The sequence below is a fragment of the Solanum stenotomum genome, chromosome 4 (assembly GCF_019186545.1).
Source record: "Solanum stenotomum isolate F172 chromosome 4, ASM1918654v1, whole genome shotgun sequence".
Classification (NCBI taxonomy): Eukaryota; Viridiplantae; Streptophyta; class Magnoliopsida; order Solanales; family Solanaceae; genus Solanum; species Solanum stenotomum.
In genome coordinates, this window is record NC_064285.1 from 32170252 (window position 1) to 32188190 (window position 17939).

The window sequence follows — 17939 nt, forward strand, 5'->3', positions numbered from 1 at the left end:
GTAGATAGCAACTTGGTTCTACCAATGGTGGACTTTATACGGTCCTTCCCTAAGTATCCTCCCAGAACCATACAAAAGTTTATATATGGAATGGGTAGATGTATCTCCCAAACTAATAAGTTTAGAAAAAGAAAATATTTTTTTGAAGGAATGGCTACTATGCATTTCTTTATAGAATTTTCAATTCCATGGATAATGAGGTGGACGGTCGAAGTTGATAGCACCAAAAAAGGCTTTCCTTGCCTAAAATGATTTTTTATACAAAATTTTGAAATAAATTAGTCCAAAAGGATTTAGAAGGAAAATGTCACGGTCAAGAGATCATAGATATGATTACAACAACCATTGATTCATATAAAATGTTAATTTCACATCCAAAAGTGGATGATCATAGTCCGTTTAAGCAAATCACTAGGAGACTTCAAATGAAGAAAGGAGCACTCTCTAAAACTGACATAATAATGTCATATATGGAGGAAGTAAAGAAAGACTTAATGAAGAATCTTGATATAGATATCCGCGATGATGTATCTTTGACATCGACTTGCCACACTACTGAAGGTGGAGAATCATACATGGCAGGCGAAGCGCAAAGTGATGATAATGAAGAAATTGATATTGATACTCTTCTTCAGCAACTCCAAAACTAGGTGGAAGAATCTTCCAGCAATACCTACAACAGCAAAGGAAAAGGCAAAATATGAAGACCCCACTGATAAAATAATTGGGGAATAAAGACAAAATGACTTTAATAAAGTATGACTGAGGGCCAAATATGTTGGACACTTGTTGATAAAGAAGACCACATATTTTGTCGGTCTTATCTTCTTATTATTGGCCGATAGAAATTACGTAGGTCATTGTAATCTTTACTTTTTATCGTTTAGACCTCTATATAAAGATGAATAAGTTTTAGTAAAGAAACAGATTTTAGAAACCCCCCCCCCCTCTCTATCTCTCTCTCTAGTTGTAATATTTCTTTCTGTAAATCTTTCAAAGTTTGAATAAAAAGCTTTCGGTTGAGTTTGTACATCATCTGGTTTGGAGTTCTACTCCAGGTACTGTTCTTACTTTCAATTTATATCTTTATTTCTTATGCACTAAGCCTAAATGATAGGCTAAATTACTTGTGTTGAACTATAACATACTAAGTTACTATCAGAAATGGAGATTATGTCTATTATTGAGACAGCTTGAACAATAATACTAAGGTCAAGTATAAGTGACCCAGGCAGGTTAATGAAAGGTTGTCGAAGGAATCCATTGGATTACCCATTAGTAGTTGGGCGTGTAGGGCGGACCCGAATAGTAGAAGCTTTCATTAACTATTGCCAGGATTAACTATGCTTGTAAAGGCCCCTTGAGTAAAACTGAACGATCCATCGAGATAATCTTGAAAACCCATATGTTCTTCTTTATTAAAATTTTTAAAGAACCATTTTCGAAAAGGTTTCCCTCTAGATTTCTGAAATTCTTCCGAAATCTTTTCTCTTGTCGGTGATCCCGGACTAAAATCAATTTGGTTTTCGATCAACATAAAACATTTTTAAGTAGAGATTCCATCTGGAAAATTCATTTCAGATTCTGTAATATCTAAATCTGAGTTGGGCCTGGGCATAGGTCTAGCAATATTATCTTTATCGATTTTAATATTATCACATCTATAATTTTCTCTAATCTGAGAAGTAGATGCTCGAGAAGGAATCTGTACAATATAATCAACAGGAGAAATGTAAGAAGAGTTAGATCTAGAAATTCTAGAAGACATACTATGATTATCAATCCTATTATGCATAACAATAGAGTCAGAAAACTTAATTTTAACAGTTCCACCATTAAACTGTTCAATTTCTAAAACCTCATTATTAGTATTATTTTTTGGTTGTGCTGCTCCTTCAATAACCCACTATTGTGGGAAATCAATTTCTTCTCACTGAATAGGTCTTCTGATAACAACCTTAGATTTACCAAAATTAGCTTCTATAAGAGTAGTTTCATTTTTTAAATCAATCATCTTACACATAGGATTCAAAGTATGTAAGACTTTATAATAAATTCTATAACATATACAAACAACTTCAGTTCCAGGCATATAATCATAACCATGAAGTTTAACATTAAGCATAAGAGAACTTAAATGAATTCTCATCCTGCAAATATATTTGTAAATTAGGATAAGTGTTAAAATAAACTGGTCCATAAGCTAGACTGGTTTGTATAGTCCCTATAAGGGATTTGTTCCAATTTTGATTTCTACCATCTCTCAAAGCTACTATAAAGCTTTCTGGTAGACCTCTTAAGGTGAGGGGCTTAAACATCACCTGAACCAAGCCGATATGCATTATTATTATTATGATTATTATTATTATTATTATTATTATTATTATTATGATTATTATGATTACTATTATGATCATTATGATTATTATTATTAGTATTATCATCATTATTATTATTAATATTATTATTATTATTATTATTATCATTATCATTATCGTTATCATTATTATTATCCTTATCATTATCATTATCATTATCATCATTATTATCGTTATCATCATCATCATCATCATCATCATCCTCATTATTATTACCATTATGTCATGACCCGATTTCTCGAGTCATGGTGGCACCTACTATAACCCACTAGTAGGTAAGCCAATCCGTAACCCGGAATAACAAGTAATGGGTCTGAGGGCAGAAACTAACAAGAGTAGGCAAAATTTAAGATAACAATATAAATAGGCGGAAGCAAACCAAAACATATATACAAATAAACATCCCTCCCAGAACCTAAAAGTCACTAGTACAAAGCTACTAACAAAACGAGTACAAGTCCCAAAAATGGACCACAAAGACTAGACTATCTCGAAAGGAAAAAGACAAGTCTATATATACAGATGGAGACTGAAATAGTACAAAACGTCGTGTGCTCACCCCCGTCTCCGGATCAGACTACTCCAAACTGGATCAATGTTGGCCACTGGTGCTCGAACCTGCATCACGAAATATATGCAGAGCGTAGCATGAGTACCAAAACAGTAGGTACCCAGTAGGCATCATATGCCGACTGAACTTGAAAAGTAAAGGCAATATGAAAAGGAGGAATAACACAAACAAAGGTCAAGAACGGAAATCTAAGTAAACAATGGAATGCACACGAGTGTAGAAAGAATTAACTAAAGTAATCTATAAGCTAACTACACCTAACTAGACCCCCATAAGCCCAGAAGGTACACTCGTGCGCAAGTTTAATTAAAAACCCGAACGGACCCCTATAAGCCCGACGAGTACACATAATAACTATAACTAAAAAGAAGTGTTTATGAGAACTCAAGAACGGAGAACATCGAACCAAAATCTCAACCCCAATTAGTAAAATCTAACAGTATGGAGGTCGACCTCGAACAGGATGCTCACCAAAAGTACCCAAGTAACCAATCACAAGTATCAAGTAACTGAGGCCAAACCTCTAACTGGATGCTCTAAACAAGTATCTGGGCGATAGAGATCGGACCTTAAACCAGATGCTCTATATAAGTATCTAGGCGATAGAGGCCGGACCTTAAACCGAATGCTCTATATAAGTATCTGGGAGATAGAGGCCGGACCTTAAACCGGATGCTTTATAAAGGTTCCATTGTAGCTGTTGAAAGAGTCTCAATCGATCCATGCTCATAAATGTTCGTGGAACGCTGTCCAAACTTAGCCAATCAATGTAAGTCCTTGGAACATAATCAAAAATCAAATTCGAATCGCGAAGCAGAACTAGATTTGCCGACGTAACTCGTAAAGCTATGACGTCGGGGAAAAATAAGGATAGCTATAGTCGGAGCAAGCGTATCACCTAACTAAGGCCCAAACGATCAAACTCAAGTCTCTTACACTAGTCTACAGGGATCTAAGTCGGTCGAGCGACATCGAGGAGAAACTAAGGCCTATCGGTTTCGAATCATGCATTTCTAAGGCAAGCCCTAGCCAAACCTAAACTAAGGCCCAACATGCTTCAAATAAACAGTAATTAAGCATACAAGCACTCCACATAGCGAGGAGGGTCAATTAGTAACACATAGCATGCTCACAGTTACCCGATGATTCCCAAAAGAGGCAGAAACATCATATCTAAACACTATGCATGATCCAATAACTACTCAACCCAAATTTCAACTAATCAACATGCATCCACATTCTCAAGTTCAATCTAGGAGTGGAAAACCGTAGCCTACTTGTAGGCCGATCACGCGCGCACCAAAATTCACTTCTCCGGAGCTTTCCCTTTTCGAACGGCCTCGAAAGGCTGACACACTATCAAAAATAGAGTCACAACGTTATTACGGTCATTTACATACTAAAATCACAAGAAACGGAGACAGACCAATTTTGGGGTCAAAATGGGAAAAGTGGGACCCGCGCTAAAAATTCTGAAATTAACCCCAAAAATAAGTTCTTAAACACCTCCCCGAACTTGTGTAACACAATTCGGGGCTCGAGACAGTCCTAACACGAACAAGCAACGAAAAACCCAAATCACACTAAAAAGGAACAACAATAACAGCAGTTATTTACAAGAAATTACCAGAAACGAGGGTCCAGATGCTGAAACCAATTACACCACAACGATCCTCACAAAAAACCCCTCAATCTAGGCTATTGAATAACCAGATTCGGACCTAAAATGACCAAGAAATCATCTTCTCAAATTTCCCAAAAAATTGAGCTCGAAATGAGCTAAGACAGCAGCTAAAACACAACTTTTTACCTCCAACAAAGCTTTAAATATGAAATCTAAATACGCCAACGCGTTCTCCTCGAAAAGTCACTCAAGTTAGCCTCTTGAATCGCCCAAATCGGACCTCTATAGCTCAAGGTATCACACTTTTAAAATGAGGAATAAAGCTAAGTTGGGGTTTTATAAGGGCGACACTGGTCGCTAAAGAGCCCACAAATATGGTCGTTAAAAGCCCAAAATCTGGTCGCTAAAGAGCTGCACCAGATTTCAGCTTTGGCTATATTCTTCAAAGTCTCCAACGGGGTGCTCGGAATTCGTTCGGAACCCGATAAAAATAAAACATATATGCTACCATACTAAAATCAACATTCCGGACTCAACGGCGAAATCAAAATTTCCATCAGAGGTCATCTCAATAAAAAGTGGGTCCCACTTCCAAAAAAACATTTAAACCAAAATCCACTGAGGGGCTCGGAATGAGTCCGGAGGCCTCGGGAGTTGAACGAAAGGTCTTTCTATACCAAACTCAATATTCGGAGCTAAACGCACTAACGGAACTTTCATCCGAGCGCGTTTTCCAAGAATGTTGATCAAAGTCAACCTTAGGCCAAATTTCAAAGGCTAAAACGCCTAATGGTCCAAACTCTCATCGATGGCCTCGATACTCATGCCAACTATGGGACAAGCCTAATTTGGCCATTATGGAGCTGATGGAATTGTTAGAATTCTATTCTGAGGTCGTCTTCTTGAACTATTGATCGAAAATGATCGTTCAAGGTTCATAAGCTTCAAAACACTAAAACTCGCACCATAACCAAACGAACGACCAGGTGACCGAACTGTCAGTCCCAACAAGTCATAAATGACTTGGGGTCGCTACAGGAACGCTCTAAACGACATACAGAAATGACAAGGAGGGTCATTACAATATCCACTACTAAAAAGGACTTTCGTCCGCGAAAGAAAGGATAAGGATATGTCTGAGGGCTCAAATCAATCTTAGAAAACATGGCGGCAACCTGAAGTTGATCAAACAAGTCATCAATACGAGGCATGGGGTAACGGTTCTTCACCGTCACCTTGTTCAGCTACATGTAGTCAATGCATATCCTCATAGTGTCGTCCTTCTTCTTCACAAACAGAATATGAGCACCCCAAGGTGACACACTTGAACGGATGAACTCCTTACCTAAGAGGTCCTCTAACTGAAGAATGAGCTCCTAAGCTCTGCAGGAGCCATTCGGTAAGGTGGAATAGAAATAAGACGGGTGTTGGGCTCCAAATCTATGGCAAAATCAATGTCACGCTCTGGGGTAGGCCAGGTTGATCTGTAGGGAACACATCTGCAAACTCTCTAACCACAGGAACTGAGTCTGAAGGGCCCTCCCTACTCACATTTCTCATATAGGCCAAATAAGCTAAACACCCAGAAGCAACCAACCGTCTAGCCCGCATAAGCACCTTGCCACAACACTGGGGGAGTGCCAGGCATGGCTAAAGTAACAGTCTTGGCGTAGCAATCCAAAACCGCATGGTAGGGGGATAACCAGTCCATGCCCAGAATCACATCAAAATCAACCATATCTAACAAAATAAGATCAACTCTAGTATCATAACCCTGGATAGTCACTAAGCAAGATCGCAATACCTGATCCACTACTAAGGACTCACCCATCGGGGTCGAAACATGAACCGGCTCTGCCAAAGACTCAGACCTCATACCCAATAGGGGAGCAAAATAAACAGATACATATGAGAATGTGGACCCAGGATCAAATAATATTATAGCAGGCTGATGGCATAATAAAAGTGTACTTGTGATGACGTCGTTAGATGTGTTAGTCGCTGCCCTCGCCGGGGCTTTTCCTTTTCGAACGGCCTCGAAACGCTGACACACTATCTAAAATAGAGTCACAACGTTATTACGGTCGTTTAGACACTAAAATCGCAAGAAACAGAGACAGACTAATTTTGGGGTCAAAACAGAAAAAGTGGGACCCGCGCTGAAAATTCCAGAATTAACCCTAAAAATAAGTTCTTAAACGCCTCCCCGAACTTGTGTTCCAAATTGGAACACAATTCGGGGCTCGAGACAGTCCCAACAAGAACAAGCAACGAAAAACCCAAATCACACTAAAAAGGAACAACAATAGCAGCAGCTATTTACAAGAAATTACCAGAAACGAGGGTCCAGATGCTGAAACCAATCACACCACGATGATCCTCACGAAAAACCCCACAATCTAGGCTCTTACATCACCAGATTCGGACCTAAAATGACCAAGAAATCATCTTCTCAAATTTCCCAAAAAATTGAGCTTGAAATGAGCTAAGACAGCAGCTAAAACACAAATTTTTACCTCCAACAAAGCTTTAAATACGAAATCTAACCACGCCAACTCGATCTCCTCGAAAAGTCACTCAAGTTAGCCTCTTGAATCGCCCAAATCGGACCTCTATAGATCAAGGTATCACACTTTTTAAATGAGGAATAAAGCTAATTTGGGGTTTTATAAGGGCGACACTGGTCGCTAAAAAGCCCACAAATATGGTCGTTAAAAGCCCAAAATCTGGTCGCTAAAGAGCTGCACCAGATTTCAGCTTTGGCTATATTCTTCAGAGTCTCCGCTGGGGTACTCGGAATTCGTTCGGAAACTGATAAAAACAAAACAGATATGCTACCCTACTAAATCAACATTCCGGACTCAACGGCGCAGTCGAAATTTACATCAGAGGTCATCTCGATAAAAAGTGGGTCCCACTTCCAGAAAAACATGTTAACCAAAATCCACCGAGGGGCTTGAAATGAGTCCGAAGGCCTCAGGAGTCGAACGAAAGGTCGTGCTAGACCAAACTCAACATTCCGGAGCTAATCACGTGACGAAATTTTCATCCGAGCGCGTTTTCCAAGAATGTTGACCAAAGTCAACCTTAGGCCAAATTTCAAAGGCTAAAACGCCTAATGATCCAAACTCGCATCGAAGGCCTCTATACTCATGCCAACTATGCTACTAGCCTTATTTGGCCATTCTGGAGCTAATGGAACCATCAACATTCTATTATGAGGTCGTCTTCTTGAACTATTGATCAAAAATGATCGTTCAAGATTCATAAGTTCCAAAACATTAAAACTTGCATCATAACCAAACGAACGACCAGGTGACTGAACTGTCAGTCCCACAGCAAGTCATAAATGACTTGGGGTCGTTACAGGAACGCTCTAAACGACACACAGAAGGCAAGATACAGAAATGACCAGGAAGGTCATTACACATTATCATCATCATCATCATCATTATCAATATCATTATCATATCATATATCAGTAAGTAAATCATAGACAATCACACTAAAATGAATAAATTTATGTGAAAAAAACATTTTTTTGTTATGTGGGTGGGGCGGCTTAAATTATTGCGGGGTAAAGCTCAACCCGCACCACCCCATTGCCATCCTTAACTATAAGATATAAACCTCGGCAAATACCATAATTTAATAATGAAAAGGACAAACAATTTAAGAGTTGAATACATATTATATACATTTGGAATTTACAGATATCTTCAAAGCTCGCAAGATGTAAATGAATGCATGAGATTCCTATGTTCCATACTTTTTACCCATGGGAATATATTACATCTATCGGTAGCATTTATCTACTACACCCAATGAGTCTGATATCAAGAGTTTATTATCTGCCAGCAACTAAAACACAACCTTAGCCTAAAATTTTATATAAAAATGTACAAATGAGGTGCGCGCATGCTTCAAAGTATTCTCAGCTCCCATCGGAAAAGGTATCACTGCCATCTTCAACTTTGGAGAGAGAGAAAGGAGCGATGGAAACATTGAATGTCCGTGAGCCGACTCTATCAATATGCTTCATCTCGAAGTCACCCTCCTGTATAGTAATAGACAATCACACATGATGCACTTCAGAAATGGAAGGAACAAAGAAAGAAAGGAAGGGCCCCGAGAATTTGCGTGGAGTCTCCAAAATACTTTCCACCTGTATCGATACGACATAGGTGTAGGTGTGGGATCCACACCACATCTTGGGTGCTTTGACTACATGTATGACTGAGAAATACAAATTGATTGGGTAATTTGATTTGGTTTTGTAGGTTTACATCTATATATATATATTATCTAGTTATATAAAGTATGAGAATGTTATGCTATTACACGAGATGTCTAATGAACACAATATTAGGCATTTATAAAGAACTAAATTTACCAGCTTTTGTTCAATAACTTCAATTTATCAAAATATATACTTTATATGTCATAATATACATTTATTGGCCTTATCTAGCACCCTTATCCTAACCCCCGAATCCTAAAAGTTATGCGATGAAGAGTCCGACCTCTAGATCCGCACCCGTATTCGGTACCCACACCCGAGTCTGAGCAACATAGCCCAGAAGGTGAGGAATTCCTGAAACAGAACAATTGACACCTATTGACTGCACGTGAAGGTCAAAAAGAAGACACAAAGAGACCTTGCAAGTTTTGTCGCCCTCAAAGCCCAACCAGTAAATGCATTTTTTATTTGCCAGAAAATAAGAAGGATCTAATAGTATACCCTCCAAAATATTAGGAGTATCAGTCTATTAAAAGTTATCAAAGGACAAAATTGAGTAGATTCTGCTAGTTTTCAACTACTTGGCACCTCAGAAAACCCTTCCCTTTAACATCTGCCATTCCAAATTAAATCCTGATAACCATGCAATTGAATTTTTTTTCTCTTCCCAGTTCCAAATATTGATCTTCAATTTAAACAAGTGTATCAAATAAAACTTAATTCAGAAAAAGCAATAAAAAGAAATATGACACTTAGTGTAGGTAAGCTATGTAAAGCTAATATGACAATCAACAATTTGTGAAGAAAAATAGTTTGAAAATTCAGCAATTAGCAATTGTTTTCCAGAATGCATAGCAGGTCCTGATTTTATAAGATAGAATGTACTAAATTCATATTCTTATTGTTTTCTCACTGCTAACTTCCTCCTCTAGAGTTGAAGAGAAGGAACAGAAGAGTGTGTGTGTGCGCTTGCGTGCGTATGCATGCATTTGTGCGTAGGATAAGCAAATCATGACTTTCTTCTTCCTCATGATGGATCTATAAGAGGGAGTACATGTCAAGTATCAGTTTTTTAGTCATGTCTTCAATATTCTGTATGTACAATGCAACTTTGATAGTAAAATTTCATTTCAGCTGGAGACTACATTCAGATGTTTGGGGCAGTGTAAGTGATCAAATGGTAGTAACTAATATCAGGGGAGAAAACTTTGCACAGAGTTCTACTACTATTAATGGGTTACTTCAAGTGTGTGTGAGTGGTAAAGATAAAGCATGCACAAGTGCTAACCTGAGTTCAACTGAAATGGTTCCAATTTGTTTCATTTGTATTATTACATACGACTCTATTATAAACTGTAAGACTTAATCGTACAGCTACACTTGAGGGCATAGTCTAAACCTCTAAAAACTGCTATCCTTCATTACTTTATTTTCCTGGAATATTAGGGGGCCAAACGCCCTCTAAGAAATTAGAGCCCAGAGTCATATACAGTCACAGCACAATGATATCTTTGTGAGTGGGTGCAATTACATATCGATCTCAGCATTAAAATGCCACAGAAAAACGGAAATGAGGAAGAAGTAGCATTTCATGAAGGAAAGATCAGGGAAAGCAAATTAGTTTCTTACCATTCTTCCACTTGGAGTTCCTAATGGGCATGCAGATGAGTATTCAAAAGCAGTGTTGGGAAGTACCACCGGTTGTTCACCAATTACACCAATTCCCCTTTCAGAATAAATGATAACAATGTTTAGCCCAAATTTAAAAAGAAAAGAATCAAATGGCCACCAAATGGACTGATGACAACATAAAGTTACAAAAACGAGGACACGTATAAATTTAACATAAACAATATTGTCTACCACAACTGTGCCAAAACAGAAAAGTTAGCAACTCACCAGACATTTTCTGTTTTTCCATTAGCATCAGTGATGATCCAGTGCCTTCTAAGAAGTTGAGCAGGACGATCTGAGTTGTTGGTAATTCTTATTCTATAAGCAAAAAAATAAAGGCCTTTTGAAGGTTGACTTCGACCTTCTATGTACACACTTCTAACTTGAACCCTGATTCCCTAGACAAAGCAATGTTGAGCAGATATTTCAGACAGTGCAGAACTGCTCAGCTTCAACAAACTTAGGTAAAGTCTCCTTATGAGCTGTTTAGGCTTCAAATAAATTATCGTGATGTCTGATTATGAGCTGATAACAAAAACTAACCATCAATCAATCATATGAAAAACTGATAGGAGTCAGGCCAGCCCTTTATTTAGACCCTAAAAACTTATATTACAGAGGCCGATAGATTTAATGTGAAAGACATAAAATTTCTTCTTTTCTTTTTTTTGAAACTGGTAATTTCTCCTATTTCTTTCTCTCCGTACAGTCCACCAGATGCGAGGAGGTATTACTCTCCACCACCTTTTCTGAGTTTTACTCCCACCCTTCCTAATCCAATAACTAAAGGTATGCTTTGGCATGATCCATCTTGTATTAGTTTGGTTGAGGAATATTTCCCAAAGTTAGGCAGTAACCTCACAATGAAGAAACAGATATTAGTTGGTTTCCACTGTTTTGTTGCAAAGAAAGCATCTGGGAAGTGAGAACTAACTGTATTCCTATCTTTGGTAATACTTCTTGAGTGCGACAAGCTTTCTTTATCACTAACCATGAGAAGCATTTCATCTTAGCGCATACTAAGCTTTTCCAAGTGAGATTCCATCTGTATTGTGGTCTTCCAGATACACCTTGCATCCATATCCTGTATGCATTGCTGCTTTCTATGCATTCATAAAACCCTATCTGATTCTGCTGTGGTACCACTAGAACCCCCTAGTTTCTCAAGTAGTGAAGCCACATTTTCCACTTCCCAATTGTTTAGCATTCTTTTAAAGGAAAGATCCCATCCTTGAGGTGTCAAACGTTCACACACTGTTAGAACTTATGAACAGATCTGGAAATGATTCCATCAGAGGAGTTTGGTTACTTCATCCTTCTTTCTAGAATTTAATTTTGTGCCCGTCTTGACTATCAGATTTGATTCCACCAGTGCCACAAAGCCCTGTACTGATAGTTCTCCATACCCCAACTCCAAAAGGTTCAGTGACTCTTTCTGTGCATCAGGGGCTCAGCTCACCGAACTTTGCCACGATCACTTTCTTCATGAGGACATTTTCCTCCCCATTATATCTTCATCAGAAGACAGTTGTTTTGTAGTCTTAGATTTCTGATTCCCAATCCACCCCTTTGCTAAGTATTACTGTATCCCACTTCACCAAACAATACCCCTCCCCTTCTTTGCAGCCTTGCCATAGAAATTTTCTCCTTAGCTTGTCAAATTTGTCCCAATTATGGATGAATTAGGAAACAAGGGCATCACATTTGTAAGAAAGGAGTCTAGCATATAGTTGATCAGAGTAAAGTTTCCCCCAAGTGATAAGTATTGGGCCTTCCACCATGCTAGCTTCTTCTCAGTTTTTCCTAGTATACCATCCCAGATCTCGAGTGCCTTATGCTTCCTACCTAATGGCATGCCTAGATAAATTGTTGGCAAATTCTCCACTACGCAGCCTAGCATGCTTGCAGGTTCTTTAATATGAGGGACTTCTTTGACAGGGAATAGACTGTTTTTACTCCAGTTAACCCTCAACCCAGTAACAACTTCAAAGACCATCAACATTAATCTAATATAACAGATCTGTTCAGCCTTTGGTTCACAAAAGATGACAGCGTCGTTTGCATAAAGAAGATGGGTAATCTCCACTTCCTCCCAACCTCTTCCACTAATTTGAAATCCCTTGAACCATCTGTTATGTAGTGCAATGGTCATCATGCCATCAAAACCTTTCATTGCCAGAATAAACAGGAAATGAGATAGATTATCACCCTGTCTCAACCCCCTCTCACATGGAGAGTAAAAAATCCACAGGTTCTCCATTTACGAGAACATAGAATCTTACAGTTTTAATACAACACTCAATCTAGCTCAACCAATTACTGTCAAATCCCATCTGTCTAAGGATACTACATAAGAATTCCAAAAATACATGGCCATTGGCTTTCTGAATATCAAGTTTGCACATTACCCCAGGTTCCACACCTCTCGTTCTTGAATCTACACATTCACTGGCTATGAGTGTAGCATCAATAACCTGTCTCCCTTTAATGAAATCCATATGATGTTTGTTCATCACTTTGCTCACCACGTTCTTCAGCCTTTCTGCCAGTAGTTTTGCAATAATTTCGTCAACTCCACCTACCAGACTTATTGGTCTGTAATCTTACAGATCAACTGCACCTATTTTATTAGGGATCAAAGCTATAATGGTGGCATTGAAGCTTCTTTCAAAAACTTGGTTGGAGTGAAAGAACTGTACAGTTGTTATGATATCTTCCTTCAACATTTCCCACCAAAGAAAGAAAACCATTGGAACTCCATCTGGTCCAGCAGCTTTCTCCATAGCACAGAATTTTAATACAAGTAAGAATCTCCTCCTCCTCAAATTGTCTTCGTAGTCATTCCTGTTCTTCACTAGATATCACTGATGTATCACGTCGATGCAGCTCTGGTCTCCAAGATTTAGTTTCTTTGTACAGGTGTTTGTAAGAATTCTGAGCAATTTCCTTGATATCCTTAGGATTAGTAATAGTGACCCCATCTACTTCTAAAACATTAATGGAATTAATTCCCTTATCAGCAGTAGCAATTCTGTGAAAAAATTTAGTGTTGTTATCACCATATTTCACCCATTGTAACCTGGACTTCTTCCATGCTATTTCTTCATTTTTTGCCACCTCCTCAAATTCCAAGGCCAAATTTTGTTTTCTTAAGTAACTCATTATCAGTGAAAGTTCTTTGTTCTTGAATAACTTTCAATCTACAAATCTTATAAGTCATTATCAGTGAAAGTTCTTTGTTCTTGAATCGCTTCCAATCTACAAATCTTATTAAGAATGTTCACCTTCCACTGCTTCCAATTTTCTCAGTTGTCTTGCTCCACTCCTTTAGCTTTGTTTGTAACAGTTTCAGCGTCTCAGCTAAAACAAGTACAGGTCTACCATTAACATTGAAGGAACCCCACAATCCATTCACTTTGTCTTTGATTTCTTCAACTTCCAATCACCAAGCTTAAAACATGAAGTAAGATTTCTTCAATTCCCATCCCCATAAGTTAACAGAATAGAATTGTGATCTGATCCTATTTTTTAGGCAAAAGCCAAAAGGCTCTGTTTGATGTGACTAAATTCCTCGTCCAATTGTGCAAAATGAAGGAATTTGTCTATCCTAGAAGGACTCCAGTGATTATCCCTCCTCCTCCAAGTGTAAGATCCTCCAATAGAGGAGGATCAACCAGTTCTAGATTTTCAATGCAAGAAGAGAACTCCGCAATAGCACCATTTATCCCGTTGCAATATGTTCTTTCTACAGAATATCTGATGAAACAGCCATTCAGGGTCCACTAAAGTATTTTTTGATAATGGTCAGTTCTTCCCATAGCCCATTCCTGCTCTCTCTATAGCAATTTGCAAATACTGCATTGAGATGCCAGCTAAGATCAACAATGATTCCGGAGAACCTCCTAGTGATACATTGAGTTCTACATCATTCTCCTCTCCAAACTATCTTATCCCAAAGAATTAGAATTCCTCCAGTACTCCCAACTTCCTCCTTATGAATTTTCTTCATTTCCAACCCACATTCATCCCCTATATTTTTCAAGTTCTCCATATTCCATAACTGAAGAGGGAGACCAAGAGCTCTAACCCAAAACCAGACGAAGAAAGTGTCTTCAAGGAATCTACCTTTGTTGGCGACCACCAATCCACCTTTAGGTAAGAGCCTTGTCTCTACCATTCACCCATGAGAACATGTTGAATCCCTTACCTTGACTAGAACTCAAACTAGGAACTGAAATTCATTCATGTCGTAGACTTGTGTGTTCAAAGCTCCCTTTCCATGAGTGTTGAGCCTGACTACGTGCATCATTTCAAGTGGGTATCTCATCACACTCGCATGATATGCCAACTAAGCATCTTCGCAGTAACTTGTTGATTTCTTTGTTGGGATTTGTATTTAGCATCTTTCCTTCCTTGACATTCCCGTTCCCTTGTTGGCTCCATCTACTTTGGTTGAAAGCTTCTATGTAATTTCCTTTTCCTGTGAAAGTTTTACTAGTTTTCTCCCCAACTGTAACAAATGTCCTTATTGTTCACTTTTCAGTTGATGAATTCATCCATCTTTGAAGCTATATTTCCCCAACCTTCATTAAAGTTATTTTCTAGTGTAATAATGATTGACATGCTCTGCCCTTTAACTGTACGAACTAAAATAAATCAAACATATTAATTGAACTTTTGGGTACAATAAATAATAGTAGAGAGATCCCTGCATCTCCAGGATTTGAAATTCTCCCTCTGTTGGTTGGAGCTTCCTATAGCCTTACTCAACACTTGCTGTTAGGTTTGGTCACATTCAAACTCTCATGTTTTTCTCTCTCCACCTCACAACCAGCTCTCTTCTTTATTCTGACACCTCAGAAATTCTAAGGCCAGATCAGACCATACCTAACAGATCATGAGAAGTTGATTAAATTTTTTGCAGCAAAACTTTGGGATTTATGGACGCCATCTACGGGCTGTAAAAGGAACCATGGACCATAGATTATGTTCGTAAATCAACTTCAGAGACTTGGTTTTCAATTCGAGTTTTCAAGAGCTCAAATCACGGGTCGTAGATCAAACTACGGAACGTGGATTGAACTCGTGGAATAATGTGCAGGAAAACATAGCTACTATTTCTACTGCCTAGCATTTACAGATCCGTTCTACGGACCTGATGGAACCACTGGCCACAGAATGGTCTCATAGTTTGAACTTTAAAGACTGTTAATATTGATTGGTTTCATGGACGGCATTTACAGACCCTGGATGGAACCACAGACTGTAGGTGACCTTCGTGGATTGCTCCGATAGTTTCCCTTTCAGAGTTGTTTTAGTCTTTTCCCAGTCTTTTAACTCCTAAACTATGCTGTTTTGGCCTATTCTAAGTGGGTTAAATCGGATTCAGTCAATCCAAACTCCCTCAACACTCTCCTACAAAGACAAAGAAGAGCACACTTGCTCAACACCCTCCTTCTGAACGAGAGCTTGGCACTTTATACCAAGTCAAACCATCTTCTGGACTCTGCAATAGTTTCTGTGATATCATAGGATTTACCACTATATCTGAAATAGAGTCTGTTCTACATGATTAAGATGGATCCCCTGAAAAGAGGTTAGTATCACAAAAGGAGAAGAAAGGTTGTAAAATTATCACAGAAGGTGATAGCTTAGGAGGAAGGATCAATAAAAGATGTTTTCCGGCAGAAAAGCCACCGGAGAATGTGATTTCTCTTTCCTAAATGTAGGAGAAAGAAAACCTTGGAGACTGTGCCTGAGAGCATTTTCTTACACTTATTGTTTTGTTGGTTACTCTTCCATGTGTATCTCAAGTCACATAAGCACATTGAGGGAACGATCTAGAAAGATTGAGATAATCAGGGTTATATAGCATTTCAAAATTTTCTTAATTAAGACCCAACAATAGGAAGATCTTAAACAACATCTGCATTATATGTAGCATATCTTTTCTTTTGTTTTGTAGGGGAAAAGGGGTCCAGAAACTGTTAAGAGGCGTAACAACAGCCGGTGTGCATGAATATGTGGAACATAATGAGCCTTGTATGAAAAATCCAATCATTTTGTTCTTCCCCACATTTTTGTCCTTTAAGTATAGAAAGCCACTTATGTGAAAATTCATTATTCAAAACAGCTCCATAACTAGCAATGCAAAATATTTTGGTAAAGTATCAATCCAACTGGTAATAGAAAGTGAAATAGAAGCATGACAATTCCAGATTAAATACATACCAGTGTTGTTGCCTCACTTGAACATTTCAAGAGAGAATGCGGAGCAATATCCTTTAACTCATCGCGGTACCTCGCTGCATCCTGGGAAGACATAGAGAGAGAAAGGGTGAAACTGAGATGATGAGTAGCTGATGTAGAACTAGCAGAGAGATGAGGAAGTTTAAACATGTCTACCTCAAACCTCTCTTGTGCAATAGCCTCTTTGACCAATCTCTGAAGGCGCAAAACAGGCTCTTGGTCCTCAAATATTTTCAAAGAATCACGAAGTCTGGCTGCCTCTTTGTAGTCCTACATATATATATACAAGTGAGGATATGAAGGAAGAAAAGAAACAGTATTAATAATGCATTTTGAAAAGAGTGGTGCACTTGCGGGAAACTCCTTGCCGAGGACCTGTGCACCCCCGGATTAGTCGGGGCTCAAACAGACTCGGACACCCGGTGCAAATCAAAAAAAAAAAAAAAAAAGAGTGGTGACCTCAGATTTGGCGGCGACATCCATTTGCTGTTTCAAAAGAGCATAGGTCTGGCTACGGGAAAGGAAGGAACTCTGACTGGGAGTAGAACCATCAGAAACACACGCCATAATTTTAACATTTCCCATCTGAATCTGTTGCCTACTTACATTTCCTATCGGCCATGACAATTTCATTCCAACATTTAAACTAAAACTACTCATTCTTCTTTCTTTCCTTCCTTCCTTCACAACAGTATCCTTTTTCTCAATCAATACTCTTATCTCTATCTCTTCCGAATTAAATTATGTCCATTCCTTCTCCTTCTCCTTCTCCAATGTCGGAATTTACGCCCTGCTATTCAATTGGATAAATATCATTTCTTAACTTATTGGCCACAAAATATCCCTTTATTACCCTTATCACAAACTACCCCTTTATTACCCTTGTCACAAACTACTAATTTACTAGTCTTCTTGATAACGTTCAAATATACTTCTTGAAAAGAAATATAAACGATCGTATGCAATATATTTATCCAACTATGAGTCGGGGTCGATCCCACAGAGAATATGGAAGAATATTGTCAATAGTAAATATTTAACTCGATAGTTGTTATAAAAATGGGGGATTTAAATTGAAATAGAATAAACAAATAATTAAAAAATAGCTTTGAATTAAGTATTTATTTATATTCAGATTATTAAAAGTAACTAGGAATGTGTTCCCCATAAGCTCATAACACAGTAATCCTAATAATAGTAATC

General features: G+C 38.2%; 1 protein-coding gene across 2 annotated transcripts; it reads right to left on the reverse strand.

Annotated features, from left to right (window-relative positions):
• Positions 1-8258: 8258 nt before the first annotated feature.
• LOC125862663 (uncharacterized) lies at positions 8259-17606 on the reverse strand. Of its 2 annotated transcripts, none has more exons than XM_049542783.1 (6): positions 17196-17606; positions 16893-17006; positions 16719-16799; positions 10713-10885; positions 10443-10539; positions 8259-8630 (listed from the first exon to the last, which is right to left on the reverse strand). In XM_049542783.1, exons 1-6 carry the CDS (start codon positions 17394-17396, stop codon positions 8508-8510), a joined length of 789 nt encoding a protein of 262 aa, XP_049398740.1. In that variant the 5' UTR covers positions 17397-17606; the 3' UTR covers positions 8259-8507. The 2 variants fall into 2 exon arrangements, with proteins under 2 accessions (XP_049398740.1, XP_049398741.1); XM_049542784.1 differs by lacking the exon at positions 8259-8630 and adding an exon at positions 9656-9851 and having other exon boundaries at positions 17196-17440.
• Positions 17607-17939: the final 333 nt, after the last annotated feature.